At 46.2% G+C, this 16,208-nt stretch overlaps 1 protein-coding gene across 1 annotated transcript in view; it reads right to left on the minus strand.

The window, feature by feature from the left end:
- nnt (nicotinamide nucleotide transhydrogenase) overlaps positions 1-12,563 on the minus strand; it is a 44,887-nt gene extending 32,324 nt beyond the window's left edge. The window contains exons 1-9 of the mRNA XM_080841657.1: positions 12,544-12,563; positions 10,775-10,971; positions 8,468-8,697; positions 7,499-7,716; positions 7,113-7,200; positions 6,351-6,439; positions 4,688-4,875; positions 1,301-1,434; positions 390-581 (exon numbers count right to left, since the gene is read on the minus strand). Coding sequence (XP_080697783.1) covers positions 390-581; positions 1,301-1,434; positions 4,688-4,875; positions 6,351-6,439; positions 7,113-7,200; positions 7,499-7,716; positions 8,468-8,697; positions 10,775-10,928 — 1,293 coding nt within the window. The 5' untranslated portion in view covers positions 10,929-10,971; positions 12,544-12,563. The remainder of the gene's footprint in view (positions 1-389; positions 582-1,300; positions 1,435-4,687; positions 4,876-6,350; positions 6,440-7,112; positions 7,201-7,498; positions 7,717-8,467; positions 8,698-10,774; positions 10,972-12,543) is intronic.
- Between the last annotated feature and the right edge of the window lie 3,645 nt (positions 12,564-16,208).

The raw sequence follows: 16,208 nt of genomic DNA on the forward strand, positions 1-16,208 counted from the left end.
AAGAAGGAAGAGGAGTGGAAACCAGAGGCTCAAAAGAATGCAACTCCACTCACGGCCATCGTCCAGTCCAGTACACAACCAGACGAGTGTGAGGTGGAGGTTAGTGAAGGGGAAATGCTAATCACTTGACATACATTCATACTATGTTATGTTATGTTATGGTAGGTTGTTGTGCGGAGCCTTGTCCTAAGAATTTCAGCGCCCAGACTGACCCTGTGTCATTTTGTGCATCTGACAATAAAAGACTTGTAACCTGTAACATCCAGTAGACAGCAGATTACCCACAATACAGCCACTAGCGCTGGAAACATAGCAGACATTTGGAGTAACAAATTCATATTCTTGATATATTCCGGACTGAAGATGCGACCGGATGTTCCGCCACTAACCTGCATGACGATGGAGCCGCGGACGACGTGGTCCATTGTGCCGTAGCCAAACGCTTCCTTGACGTCCAGGAAGAAGTGGTCTTTGTCGGGGCTGATGGCACGGATGAGTTTGGTGATGTTGTTGGAGTAGAGGGTGCTGGACTGGGTGGGCAGGCGGCTGGGAAGGTCAGTGTAGCCCACGTGAACCACGCCCTAGCGAGAAGAGAAAAGAAATGTCACTCTTAAGAGGGAATTGTAGCCTGTACCGTCCAGTCCGACCATACAGCCACTAGCACTGGAAACATAGCGGACATTTAGTTTGAGCATGTCGACATTCGCGATTAGTATAAACTACTAGTAGTAACAACACTTACACCTTTTTTTTTTTTAAACAAAGATTTCATAGTTGGGTGGACACAGTGGGGGAAATACATATTATTGAAAGACTGACACACAGGCTAGGGCTGACAGGATCATGGATGGACACTAAATACAGGAAGTGGATTCTATGGCAGTTGACAGTCTTGACATGACAGCAGGTTTTTCATTTTTTATCGTACCGTCCAGTCCGACCAACAAGAGCCCAACACTTACACCTTTCTTTTAAAACAAAGATCTCATGAAAAAAACGAATCTGAAGAGGTTAAACTGATCAAAACAACTAAATTCTATTGAAATAGTGTTTAATTTAATTGAAACAGAGTGTATGTCTTGTTATGTTATGTTAGGTTTTTGGGTGGTGCCTTGTCTTAAGAGTTTCAGTGCCCAGTCTGACCCTGTGTCATTTTGTGCATCTGACAAATAAAAGACTTGTAACTTGTAACTTGTATAAAATGTCTATACGGCTTCACTATTTGCTCATCACCAGGATAAAGAGCAAAACAACACGCTATTCAGGAGGGGAATAGAGAGACCCAGGATGCGAGACTCACGTTGTGGACAGACAGCTCTCCGGGGACCGTGGTCTCGACGTTCCCCCCGGCCTCCGCGGCCAGGTCCACCACCACGGAGCCGTCCTTCATGCTCTCCACCATGTCCTTCGTGATCAGGATGGGCGCCTTGCGACCTGAGGGCACAGCGCCATGGCAACGCAGGGGTCAAATGTCAATAGCCTTTTGTGCGGATGCGTCAGTGTGAGTCTTAGGGAGGATTAGCACACACAAAAGCGTACATTGATACTGGATGTAGTTAGAGGGAAAAATACGCAAGAGAACCATCAGCGCTGAGCATGTGAAGGCTGCTACTACAGACAAGATGTATAGCAATACATTTTTATCACATGTAAAGGTAGAACCACAAAGATGGTGATGATGGTCTGTTATATAAGTATATTTTTAATAATACAACCTCACACTGACTACTTTTATTTGGTTTCCAACTTCTAACAACCTCTTAGTTCAGATCATTTCAAGTCAAGGCACCCTTTGCAATCTGGTGTGCAGGTTTGTTTGACAACATCAGGTGAACACCAGCGCCGGCCTGCAGGCAGACACAGTCAAGGTCAGAGGAACCGGCTTTAACAAGAAACAGTAGTGTGGAACATGCCGGGGTGAGTGGAGAGCGTCTCTCTCTCTCTCCTTCTGCTAGAAACCAGCCGTCTCCCTCTCTCTCTCTCTCCTTCTGCTAGAAACCAGCCGTCTCCCTCTCTCTCTCTCTCTCTCCTTCTGCTAGAAACCAGCCGTCTCCCTCTCTCTCTCCTTTTGCTAGAAACCAGCAGGTCTCCCTCTCTTTCTTTCTTTCTCTCTCTCTCTCGCTCTCTATCTTCCTTCTGCTAGAAACCAGCCGTCTCCCTCTCCCTCCTGCTAGAAACCAGCACCTCCCTCTCTCTCTCCCTTCTGCTAGAAACCAGCACGCCTCCCTCTCTCTCTCCCTTCTGCTAGAAACCAGCACGCCTCCCTCTCTCTCTCCCTTCTGCTAGAAACCAGCCGTCTCCCTCTCTCTCTCTCCTTCTGCTAGAAACCAGCAGGTCTCCCTCTCTTTCTTTCTTTCTCTCTCTCTCTCGCTCTCTCACTTCCTTCTGCTAGAAAGCAGCCGTCTCTCCCTCTCCCTCCTGCTAGAAACCAGCCGTCTCCCTCTCTCTCTACTTTTGCTAGAAAGCAGCCGTCTCTCCCTCTCCCTCCTGCTAGAAACCAGCCGTCTCCCTCTCTCTCTACTTTTGCTAGAAACCAGCGCGTCTCTCCCTCTCTCTTCTGCTAGAAATCAGCCGTCTCCCTCTCTCTCTACTTTTGCTAGAAACCAGCGCGTCTCTCCCTCTCTCTTCTGCTAGAAACCAGACTCGTTCAGCTGCTGGCCCCACGGCCTTGGCAACCGCTGTGCCCCTGTCATGGGTGCGTCACACACACACACACACACACACACACACACACACACACACACACACACACACACACGACCTGACCTCGCTCCGTGCGAGCCAGCAGGTAAACACTTCCCTGATGGAAACAGCTGACGAGTCTCAGGGCTGAGTGAGCGTGAGCATTAGCGTCAGCTGCACTGTACTCTTGCAGGTGGCCAGGCTTGCAGTACAGCACTGGATGAGGGACGTTAGCATTAGCACTGTATGAGGGCCGTTAGCATTAGAGCTGGATGAGGGCCGTGAGCGTTAGCACTGGATGAGGGCCGTTAGCGTTAGCGCTGGACGAGGGCCGTTAGCATTAGCACTGGATGATGGCCGTTAGCGTTAGCACTAGATGAGGGCTGTTAGCGTTAGCGCTGTCTGAGGGCCGTTAGCGTTAGCGCTGGATGAGGGCCGTTAGCGCTGGATGAGGGCCGTTAGCGTTAGCGCTGGATGAGGGCCGTTAGCGTTAGCGCTGGATGAGGGCCGTTAGCGCTGGATGAGGGCTTATTGATCAGGTGGCAGAACAAGGGGTGAGGAACACCGCCGATAGAGCCAGAACTTATCACATTTAAATCGAATTTGTCTTTGGTATGCTGATTTGGAATACCGTTAGCGTTGAGGTTAACATCAATCTAAGTGGACACCAAGCTGGCAGAACAGGGCGTTAACCTAGCCAAGCAAAGATGGAGTTCATTGGAGCAACTAAAAAACTGCCTCAGTTTCAGGTTTGGTCATATTTTAAAACTGAACCAAGCGTGTCTTTTGTCACGTAAGTACTTGAAGAGTTAAGGACAGAGTCATTTAACGATGATACCATGGCTACGCTCAAGCACAGGGATATAACCACACTACTGGCATTGGGGGAGTCAACAGACACAGCAGAAGGAGAAGCAGGGCTTTAACCGTCGGGCTAATGAGTGTCTGAGGGAGAGTGAAGCGCATCCACCGAATTCCTGACTGCACATTTCAAGCAGCACAAACCTTCGTAAGCTCTAAGCATGTTAAAGTTCTTGAAAAGCCCTAGGATGTTTGCCAAGGGCTCCTGCCTTGGATTATGAGATGTTATTATAGGCTAGTCCTGCTTTTTCTATCATCTCCATTGACTTACACATGTTTTTGTTAGCTATCGGAGCTTAATAAGCATGCTTGCGGGCAATATACGAGCACTGTTCAACCAGCCAGTGCGGTGCTGCGAATTGTTACACAATTTCCCCTCATTTCCCATGCTTCTCTCACGCACACACACACACACTCTTCTGCCGCTCGCATGTGGCCTCACAGGGCATCCATCTTATGGACACACACACACACACACACACACACACACACACACACACACACTTCTCTCCCGCTCGCATGTGGCTCCACAGGGCATCCATCTTATCTGTGTGAGGCTGGTAATGGCACAGCTAATATCAGGAGACCACATCAGGCGCTCTTAACTGGTGCAGCCATCAGATCCTGTTGTAATACAAAGCAGCTCAGGACTAACTGGAGTTTAACTGAGGGCCCTGGGCGCGCACACACACACACAAACACACAAACACACACACACAAACACACACACACAAACACACACACACACACACACACACACTGAGTTTAACTGGGGGCCCTGGGGACACTGAACAGAGGAAGGGCAAGAGAAAAGAAGAAATACAAAAATGAAAAAAAGTAGAAATAAACTTGAATGGCTTGGCGAGGTCTTAGGAAGGCATTGTGCTTTGGTGCCTCGGACCGCTTGAGCAGCGCAGGACGAAACGGAAAGAAGATACAGATGTTCGTAGATTCATTAAATAAATAAACAAATAAATAAAGTGACATTGCTGTAAAACGTGACGACTGAGACAGAAAAACACAGCGGACGGCGTTTGGGGTGGGGGGAGGACACACACACACACACACACACACACACACACACACACACACACACACACACACACACACACACACACACACACACACACACACACAGGCCTACCAGGGATGAGGGCAGTGGTGACGATGATGTCCACGTCCAAACACTGCTTGGCGAACAGCTTCATCTCCGCCTCGATGAAGGCAGGAGACATCTCCTTAGCATAGCCCCCCTGGCCGTCGCCTGACTCCTTTATGTCCACCGCGAGGGGCTCGGCCCCCAGGGACTTGAACTGCTCCAGGGCAGCCTCTCTGGAAGACAACGAACGGCACAAGCTTATTTTCTCTAAAACAGGTGTGTGTGTGTGTGTGTGTGTGTGTGTGTGACTCAAGTATGACTCACAATGTCAGAACGAGAGGACCAAACATTGTGTCTACTGGTTCACCTTTTTTGTTTTATCACCCTTTTGAAACTTTAACTCACTCTAACAACATGCAGCTCTTAGGAGGAATGGAAACCCACTTAGCCCTCAGTGGGGCTAATATCATTGATAGACAAGATCCAAGTAAGAGGGGTCAATGACCTTAGCCGACAGAGCAGAGCCAGTAAGTACAAGGTCAAAGGTGAAATCCCACACATCATGTATAATATTTGCAATATTTGACAAAGCAGTCTAGTTAAGTCATACAAGTATCTTACAAAAGAGGTTGTACAGGCCAAGCCTGAAACACAAAAGTAAAAGACAACAATGGCGGTAAAAATGAATAATAGGATCAATTGATTAATATAAGATAATAATAAGTCAAGTTTGAAAGCGAGTTTTACTAATTCATGGGGAAAGGAATGGTAAACTGAAATGCTGTGAAAGCCAGTGCAACCCTGCCACCTATTGGCCAAAACTTGTTACTGAATCCAATAATGTCACGGAGTTCTGTAAGCCACAAGACAACTAACGGGTCTATCTGTCAGTCTGGTCCGGTAATCCCCGCTCTCATCATTTGGATTAAAGGAGAATTATCTAATTTGCCAAATTACTGAGTAGCAAATTAGAACAAATAAGGACCCCACCTCTCCGAAAAAAAAAAAAAAACTAAAGACGTAATCCGAGGTTATGCAAGCAATAAGCAGAACCCAAGGGCCGAACGGGACAGCACCACAGCGCCTGGTCTTCATTATGCTCCTTTCCTGTTGAGCTGAATACAAATGAGCGGTTCGCCTCTGATCCTCCGTGCCACCCCTCTATGCCACCCGTCTGTGCCACCCCTCTGGAGCGATCGGGGATCTGTCTTTCAGGGCGCACTTTGACAGCGTGTTGAGGGACACGGTGGCCTGTGATGTGGTGCATTCTGGGAATGTTTCATCAATTTCCCCCGGCTGCCGAGAAACCGCAAGGAAATTGAGCGTGGTCCAGGCCAAGTGGTGGCAAGACATTTCTGTTGACACGGTGGAAGGTAGGGAGGAGCCACAGAGGATGGGGGGGGGGGGGGGGGGGGGGGCACAGTGACATTCAAGCCTTTGACGAAACGCTTAATCCCAAATAATTTTCTGTCTACAAATTTCTAACGTGCTTTATAGTTTCACTGTTATTAAGTAGGGTACTTTTAAAATCACACGCAACAGTCGTCTGATGGTGCCTGGTCATCTCGATACATCCACACTACCTCATCAGGCCCTCGCTTAAACTCTAGGACCCTAGGACGACACATTTACACACAAGAAACACCCAACCACTCAAACGTGCAACGCACACACATCTCATGTTACCAAGAAGGGTTCACCCTCTTACCTGGTGTCAAAGCCTCGGACGATGGCACCCATGGCCCTGGCAGTGCCAGCCGAGGCCAAACCTGCCACTCCTCCTCCAATGATCAGCACCTGTACAGTACCATAGCAACCAAGACAATACACACATGCCGATCAGTGCCATGGCTGCATCAAAGGAGGAGGAGGAGGAGTTAGTGTGGACTTTACATAAAGGAGAGCTGTTTGGTGACACTTAATAGTAATACAAAATAATAGTAATAATAATAATTATAATAATAACAACAATAATGATAATAATCTTATAGGCCTTGGATAAGGATGTCTAGGGCTGAATTAATTTGCCTACGGAGATATTCTTATCTGGATACTTTACATTGAGTGATGTACATGAACACCCATATGAGAATAAAGTAAACCTTTCATATCCTTCATTAGCTTTCAATCTCAATGGATGTTATAAAAAGGCATGCATCTTTATATGCCTGAAACAGGCCAGAATCAGAGGCTTAGCACCACACACACACACGCCTGGTGAGTTCAGACCAAACACACACACACACACACACACACACACACGCCTGGTGTGTTCAGACCAAACACACACACACACACACACACACACGCCTGGTGTGTTCAGACCAAACACAGCCTCGTACCTTAGCACCATGTACACTGGACAGACAGTACTTCAGGCCTGGTGAGTTCAGACCACACACACACACCACACACACACACCACACACACACACCACACATACACACCACACACACACACAGCCTCGTACCTTAGCTGGGGGAACCTTCCCAGCTGCGGTGATCTGGCCAGTGAAGAAGCGGCCAAAGTTGTTTGCTGCCAGCACCACGGCTTTGTAGCTGCCAAAACAAAGACACACATAACGCATAACTCATCACTGTCTGGGGAGGGGACAACCCTGACACAAACCACCACTGGCTAGAACGGATACTATCTGACAAACACTACACTTTAAGCCATTTTAAGCTTATTTTTTTTTTAAAGTAGAAACTGTATTGAAAATCTAGACCCCTCTTATTCCACTTACTACAATTATAAAATTTAGTTAAACAATTTCGAATTTCAAATCACAACCTGTGATTTCCACATGAAAACACTTTTTAATGTTTAATGCAAAAAAAAAAAAAAAATCCTCACCCAGCGATGTTGGCCATGGAACTGAGGGCATCGAAGCCCTGGGCGATGGTGACGCGGGGCACCTGGTCCATGGCCAGGACGGTGGCCTTCTTCTGGGACAGCTGCTCCATGAGCTCAGGGTTCTGGGCCGGGTAGATGAAGCTCACCAGCGTGGAGCCCTCCTTCATCAGGTCAATCTCGTGGGCATCCAGTGCCGGGTTCAGCATGGGGGCACGGACCTTAGGATTGGATGATGGAGAGCGAGACACAGACAGATGTTTAGAACTTGTTTATTTCTTGACAGTACTACACACTTAAAACACATGGGCACACAGACAGACAGAAAGACAGACAGGCTTGACAAACAGACAAACAGGCAGAGAGACAGCGAGAAGAGAAAGAACAAACATGAGAACGGTTGACAGGGTTATCCTGACATGACATAGTGATGCCTGTGAGAAGAGCTGCGTGACCAATGACCAGAGATAACGATCGACCAGCCACACGCTGGAATAGACCCTTCAAGCCCTTACTGACAGAAAATAAATACAGGAACTGCGTCCACAGGACCAGCTCAAAGGTCAAGAGTCGTGTTTACGTTCGTTCAACTAGGTGTTTGAAATCAAGGCACTTTTTGGCACTATAGAGATTTCTTCTAGTCTTCACATGACTATGATGTATGGCTTCTATGTACTGTGTAGGAGTTCTTATATATTAGTCGCTACAGCGTCCACTGGAAATGGATTTGGTTGAAGGCATATCCCTATGAGCGTGTGCATGTTAGAAATACAGCTATTCGAAACTAATAATTGACCATGAAACTGACAAATGTATTTTCAAATGTCTGAACTGAAGATGAGGACAGAAGACGGAGGAATATAACTATAACGCCGTCTTCCTAGTAACTGGTGAGGGAAACCGAGGAGTTCAAAAAATACTGTTGGCTCACCTCACCTTACTCTCCTAGACCTGGGTAACCAACCAACCCACCTTCAGCAACATGTCGGAGGCGAACACCTCCTTGGCGTCCTTGATGGCGGCGCCAGCTGCGGTGTACATCTCGTCGGGGAACTTGGCAGAGTCTCCGGCGCCCGTCTCCACCACCACATTGAAGCCCTGCTTGACCAGGGCCTGCACACCCGCGGGCGAGATGGCCACTCGACGCTCATTCTGAAAGACTTCCTTGGGCACGCCAACAGTCAGCTGTTTGTAAGGAATGCCTGCGAAAACAACATGGAGGGTTGAGCACTCTCATTGTGTGTACTGAGATACGAACGTTTAGTCCTGCTACATTGACAATGACCTGCATCTTTCTGTCATATATTATATTTATCTATTAAAAGAAATCTGTGTCTTCTGACTGAATATACATATTGTCTTCTGTAAAGCATGTTTTACCCTTCAGGCTATTTAGGTCGGACTTATTCAAGACCTTGAGAATATATCAGGTGTTGTAATTTATTGCATTGCATGCGATGGCAAGAAATAACATTCTATATATCCTTATAGTAAACATAAAACTATCTTGCCTTAGGAGGTTTAATGGTTCTACCGTAAATCACTACATGAGGATTTGAATGGGAATAACCATGCAGTTCTGTTATTATCGTCAAGCACACTGATAAAGCACGATTCAAGATTGCCCTTTGCCACTCCAGCGCACACGCATTCCTGAGCCAATTAGGCCAACGCTCAGTTTCAATTACTCCTGCCAGTCCGCCACAGTTCAACACAATTAAATGACTATGGCCGGGGGCCGCGTATACAAAGACTTTGTGCAAGATCTTTATTGGTTAACAATGCATGTTGGGAGTCAAAGGATAGTGGATTCAACTGGATAGCATCATACTAAGCACAGCTTTCTTGCCAAACGATCTGTGCAATAAAGTGTATCTGATCCATAAAGTCCTTTCTAGAGGAGGCCCTCTGAGCCTTGTGCCCATTACACTGGCTGGCACGGGGCCGCTACTGTGGAAATTTCCACTGCCAGCTCCCGGATCTATAGATAACACCCTCATCTGAGTATGCGTCACAGCCCCCTAAGAGACGTGTGTCTGCTACACCAGACCTTCCGAATGAAGAAGACTAGATTAGAAAACTGAGGGAAAGTAGTTGAATTTTCGCTCAACTTTCGGAACCAGAGTTTTTTTTTCCGTCAAGTAATTGCAACACGAGCGCACTGCGCTTAAGGCAACGGCAGTGACCAGTCTTGTTTCTACTCAAAACAAAAGAAAACAGCTGGGGTGGCGAAGCGAAGCAGCAACAACGCTGCATAGACCCCCCCCCCTTCTCCCCATTCTCAGGAGTCCCAATGACAAAGAACCTTCACAGAATAGATCATGACAACAGGACGACACATATGACAGCATATCTTTGGATCTGCCATCCTTGGTGTCCCCCCCCCCCCCCCCCCCCCCAACAGACAGGGGTCAATTCTCTTTTACCCCCCCCCCCCCCCCTCACCAAACAACAACCATGGGTCCATGGTTCACTGCTGGCAACCTTCTCTGCTGATACAGAGCCAAAAATAGCTGGGCACAGCTGCAGGTTTCACGTCTGTGCAGCCACAAGGCTTCGAGCCATTAATGGCCAAACTCCAACTCTCACTCACATGCTCGCTCTCACTCTCTCTCTCTCTCTCTCTCTGTCTGCGTGTCTGTCTGCCTCACTGTACTTTAAGCGGAGTAGTGGAGACACTTCATTCATTCGCGTCCAAAAACAACCCTAGCCTCTCAGGCAGGTACAACAACCTCCACCAACCAACAGGTTGGGTGGGTGTGTGGGTGTGTGTGTGTGTGTGTGTGTGTGTGTGTGTGTATATGTGTGTGTGTGTGTGGGGGGGGGGTGGGGGGGTGACCTTAGTTGGGAATGTATACATTACAAACTAACCAACAAGGGCGAAACAGCTTTATCCTTGAGGTGAACAGGGTCATTTCGAGCCGGTGAGGAGGGTTTAGAAGGACAATGTATGACTACAAGCAACGGATTAAAATGTTCAGTGTCCCGTACAGAAAGACAACTAAAACAAGTTGACTGAAGGTTACTAAGGCTTATGTCTTGGACAATAGCAGGCTTGTTTCAGCATCATGTTTCAATGTCACCATATGTCACAAAACATTACATAGCGAATGAACTGCCGCCAACTGTTAAGTATTCAATATCTGTGTACCAAGCTGCTTTTCTCCAGAACTTTACTTTGTAGCTTTTGTCATGTACACAGTGCAGTCGACTAATGTGACACCTACAGGTTTGTATGCACAGACAGCCTTCGCCTTATCCTTGCGGTGTGTTCGTTACCTGGGCTGGCCGAGCACTGGAGAGCCTGCTGGGTCCTGAAGAAGCGCAGGCAGGGTGTCCGGACGTTCTTGACGACCTGGAGCTTGGCGCAGGCGACCCCACTGAGGAGCGGAGCAGAGCAGCTGGTGGCCACCGCACGCAGAAGGCTCGCCATCGTACACACGAGGAGGAGTTGAGCAGTCTGTTTCGACCTCCTCCTGTAACAAGTGGGAGGGGAAGGGGGAGGTCGGGGGGAGGAAGAGTGCCATCAGTGCTCGCGGCCTATCCCAGTATTCCTGTGGAGCCTAAACACTGGATCCCTGCCAGGTTCAGCAGCTATACATTCAATAGGCACGCTTCCTCTTATAGCACCCACACACACACACACACACACGTCCAAGCAATAGAAATGTGTGCCTGTGTCCTTGCACTCCACTCTCACACGCTTAAATGGACGCACAAACAGTTATTTTATGCAACAGGTCACTGTCTGTGTTTAGCATATAGCCTAGCACAGTGCTTGGTAATGAAATACTCCTCCAGACCGGTTTGTCATACAGGAATTTACCCACACAAAAGAACAAAGGACACTAACAAGCGGTCAAGGACATGCTGACCATCGTAAACCAGCCCTCTGCTATTTGTTTAGTTCGGGCACCTATGAAAAGCCCATCTGGAGAGATAAGAACCAGTTTCAGAGAGAACTGAACGACACAACTGGACTGTTCTGGTGTAGGACAGGTCATGGAGGTTATAGCTGAACCTTTACCACATTGATTTCCACAGTAATTCTAACACGTGTCTAATCTAGGTCTGAATTAAAAGGGTATTTACGGGAAAAGACTTGAATGAATAAATATATTTGTATAAATATATATATGTATGTTTAAATTGCATGTAGAATCAGAGTAGGTTTACAAGCTAAATCACTTTTAGGCACTTTCACTCCCTCGCAGTAAGTAAACGTAGGCCTAAACATGTACTTGAGAAAAGTCCCAGCAAATTGCAGGCTACACCAAGACACTCAAAACTGCAGCAGACTTTCAGAAAACACCACGTCAGCATAAATCAAGGAAATGTTTTATTACCGTTACACAAAACACACTTTGTTATAAGCACGCTTTCTACAAATTGGAAAAATTGCATTTGCGATCAAATGGCTGTTAATCCTAAACTGCATCAACTAAGTGCATTCCATTCTCCGAACATCAAATTGCATTATAAGGGAAGTTGTTAACAGTTTTGGTGTAGGCGACAACGAAGTTATACGGGTTTTTGAAATAAGCGTCTCAATCCTAGCAAGCTACGTGTCAACTGAGAGGTATGATATGGTTGACATATTTCTCCTGAAATCGCAACAAAAACACTTGCTAACTTTCTGCGATGCAATAAAGAAGGCCATGCAGTGGCATGAAGAGGCCGTTTGCTTTAGCTACGAAAAGTGTTGGATGGTGATCACAATCGCTCAGGTGAATGCGAATAACATATGTGTTAATTTCCAGGTTTGCCTTTGACCACAGGGCGACAGAAGTTGTTAGCAAGCTTTCCTGCTAAATCACCATCTGTTCCCATGGTTTGAAGGCGGGCACAGCCACTTTCCTTTTTCACAGCAATGCAAATCCACCAAAGCTTGCCTGCTAACTAACTAGCCAAGACGGGGATCTAATAATACTGTGCAACAGGCGACAGCATGCAAAAACGTTTTGTGCATAATCATAAACACATCATTAAGCACGGACTTTAAAGGCTTTGCAATGACAAAAGCTTTCTTTCAACAAAAAGCGACTGACCTTTAGTGACTGGTTTGAGCGAATGGTGCGAAGTCAAACCCACCCACTAACCGGAAGAAATTGACATAACTTCCCCGGCACATTTCATTGGAGCATATTTGGGTTGCCAGAAAGTTAAAGATTCCATTATTTGTTTACGCTATTTCTCTACAATGGCTTGCAAAAGTATTCAGCCCCCTTGAAAGTAATCTCCATTTTCGGGCGAACAAAGTATACACATATGTTCCGAAAATAAGGCCGAATATTTGCCTATGAAAATTAACAGTAAATAACTAAAAACTAAAATATTATTATATTTATACTTATTGCATATTCTTGGGTAATTAGCATACTAGCAGGTAACAACATACTGCAATGCTTTTTATTGTGACATTGCATTTTTTTGCCTTCCTTTCAATTACAAAGTACCAGTTCCTGCAGACTAGAATACTATTTTGGGGATGGCGTCCTATATTTTAGGATGGTGTTTCTTGAGGTATGGGCATGTGTTGATTTACACGCAGTGCTGTTAAGATTGGCCAAAATGTTTTGGTCTCATGACCACAAAAACATATCTTAGACAACCTCCATGCATACCTTAATGTGCATCTTCCAATTGAGTCCAGGATTATTGACTACTACACAAGCACTCCAATTACAACCAATTCAATTCAATTTTATTTTATTTATAAAGCGCCAATACAATTGCCTTTAGGCGCTTTACAGAGCCCAGAGCCTGAACTACTGAACTTTGTAGATCTTTGGGGGTGATGTGTGGACTGTGGTGGCCTCCCTCACCAGTATATATCTTCCTCAGATGCTTGATTTGAGGGACAACCCGGTGTGTCTGTGTGTTTGTGAATAATCTGTTGTCTGCCTTAATCTGCAACTCAAACCATCAGGGGTTTGACCACTTTTGCAAGTAGTGTATTTCACATTTTATTCATTTTTAACAGTAGCAGAAAAATAACGTATTTTGCCTTTACAAAAGCATTAATTTGCACAATAAATAATGTATGGGGAAATTATGTGTAAGTATCTTTTATAAGTGGGAAAATGGCGATGACTTTCAGGGGGGTTGAATACTTTTGCAAGTATTCTACTTCTTTGAAAATATAACTTCTCTGACAATATGATAAAGAGCAGGGGCATTAACAGAGTGCTATGACCTGGCTAAACCTGTTAGTTTGATCCTTTTTACAATGGAGAAAAGTTGGTTATTCTGTCAAGTTGCCATTCTTTATGCCCATTACAATTGGTTTAAGCGCTTTCTGAATCAAATTATGTCAACTGAAATGGACAAGAAATGATGGTTATTGTGAAGAATATGATTGTCATGTGTCATAGGTAGACAGACCTCAATTTCTCTACAGCAAAACCAAAGGCTACACATCATTATGTCTTATTCATCATGGATTTCAGCATATGGCTGACATTTCATTGTAATGTTGTGTTGTTTATTTCCAGAACATGAAGCTTATTTCAGAGACCATGACTTAAACTTCATTGATGTATGGGGTTCAAATGTCACCTGCAAAATAATGGGTTTATCTATGGAGACAGGGCTAACAACAATTGTCGGCTGAATGCCCCATTGATGCCATGCATGTTCTTGTCCAGCAGGTGGCAGCATTCAGTAGCATTCGATTGTAAAGAGGAACAGAGGGTAAAACAGGGAGCCTTAAAGACCTCTCGGGAGGCAATACTTTATCTTGTTTATTGCTGCACAGGCACACAGAGGTACACATTATATACATGCATGCACAGGTGTGAAAGCATGCAGGTGTGCAGATGTGTGCTTGTGTATGTGACCTGTTTACATAATGTTATACAATGTACCACGTGCATTTATATTTAGTTTTATTTGCTAACCTTATTGGTGGATAAATGATTCACAGGTGTTCTCCCAAACACTTGTAAACCGAGGCTCGTTTGTCTTCTTTTCATGACGTGGAGAGATTGGCTGGTGCTCTGGCAGGGCTTTTGATCACTCTGGCAGTGGAATGCAGTGCAGTAGGATGAGACCAGAGGAGGTAAAGAGAAACAGCTGCAGGACTGCGTCTGCTGTGTCTGCTATCCTGTAAAGGACTGTTTCTGCTGTGTGTGTGTGTGTGTGTGTGTGTGTTTGTGTGTGTGTGTGTGTGTGTGTGTGTGTGTGTGTGTGTGTGTGTGTGTGTGTGTGTGTGTGTGTGTGTGTGTCTGTGTCTGTGTCTGTGTCTGCTATCCTGTGCAGGACTGCGCCTGCTGTGTCAGTGTCAGTGTCAGTGTCTGTGTCTGTGTCAGTGTCAGTGTCAGTGTCAGTGTCTGTGTCTGTGTCTGCTATCCTGCGCAGGACTGCTTCTGCTGTGTCTGTGTGTGTGTGTGTGTGTGTGTGTGTGTGTGTGTGTGTGTGTGTGTGTGCGTGTGTGTGTGTGTGTGTGTGTGTCTGTGTCTGCTATCCTGTGTCTGTGTCTGTGTCTGTCTGTCTGTGTCTGTGTCTGTGTCTGTGTCTGTGCCTGTGCCTGTGCCTGTGCCTGTGCCTGTGCCTGTGCCTGTGTCTGTGTCTGTGTCTGTGTCTGTGTCTGTGTCTGTTTCTGCTGTGTCTGCTATCCTGTGGCCATTTTGTTCAAACAGACTGGTGAATTGTAATAATGTGCTTTCTCATAGAACTTGCCATGGAATCGGCCCCACATGCTCCGCTGGATATCATTTCTCAGGAACCCCTCATTTGCTGGACGTGCTGAATCTTGCTCTACAGAAGGAGTGCCTTTTTTCATGTGGAAACGTGTACTCTTTGCCCCAAATGACACCTGTAAACCTCCAACCTTTCAGCACTATGCCGGCGCATTTATGTGCAGAAACACTTCTTTTTTTTCACTCACAAAAACATTTCAGTGTTCAAACCTCGACGCAAAAAAAAAACAGGGTTCCACTGTGATTACACCGTGAGCGCAGTTGTCATCGCCCATTAGCGTTACACGGCACACACCAGAGCATAAGAACTGTTTTGTTTTGTCTAGGTGTGCTGGTGGGCACCCAGGTGCAGCCTTTTCAAGGTCTGTGTCTCAGATCAGAAGCACCTGATGGCTGACAGCCTTAAGCCTGATTTATGGTCAGAGACGTAAGCGTATGCGCAAGCGCAAGAGGCCCCGCAAGCCCCTTGCGCAGCCCTTGCGTGGCTTTTCACGTCTTGCGTGTGTCGGCCCCTTTTTCTAGACTTGCGCCATTTTTTACGCAAGCCTATTGTTCTGGGTGTGAATTGCTTGGCAACACCCGCAACCATTAAGGGAGCATGAATTGCTATGAGTACATTTTGCTCAACAATCTGACACCAACGCAGAACCAAGCAGCCGCCTTTAGTGATGAATGCACGCTTGACTGACCCACCCTAAAGAGAGGGAACTCTGCGCACCATGCATTGTGGCGTATGGCCCACAGTAAATACGTTACGGATGGCTAAAGTAGGTCATTCTGTTGCTCCGACTTGGGAAGCTGTTTTGTTATTGTGGAAAAGAGTGCACATTGAAGTGTGGATGACTGTAGACCTTTAAAGCTCCTCAGTTCTCAAAGATCTGAAGGGCCTGACAAAAAAAGTAATTGGTCCCAAACAAATCACAAACCCGTAATTATCCGGGCCAATACGTTGATACTGAACACATGGGTGGTACAGGACACCTGATGACTGATCTTTCTTTTGATGTGTTCTT

Source organism: Sprattus sprattus (assembly GCF_963457725.1).
Source record: "Sprattus sprattus genome assembly, chromosome: 7".
NCBI lineage: Eukaryota > Metazoa > Chordata > Actinopteri > Clupeiformes > Clupeidae > Sprattus > Sprattus sprattus.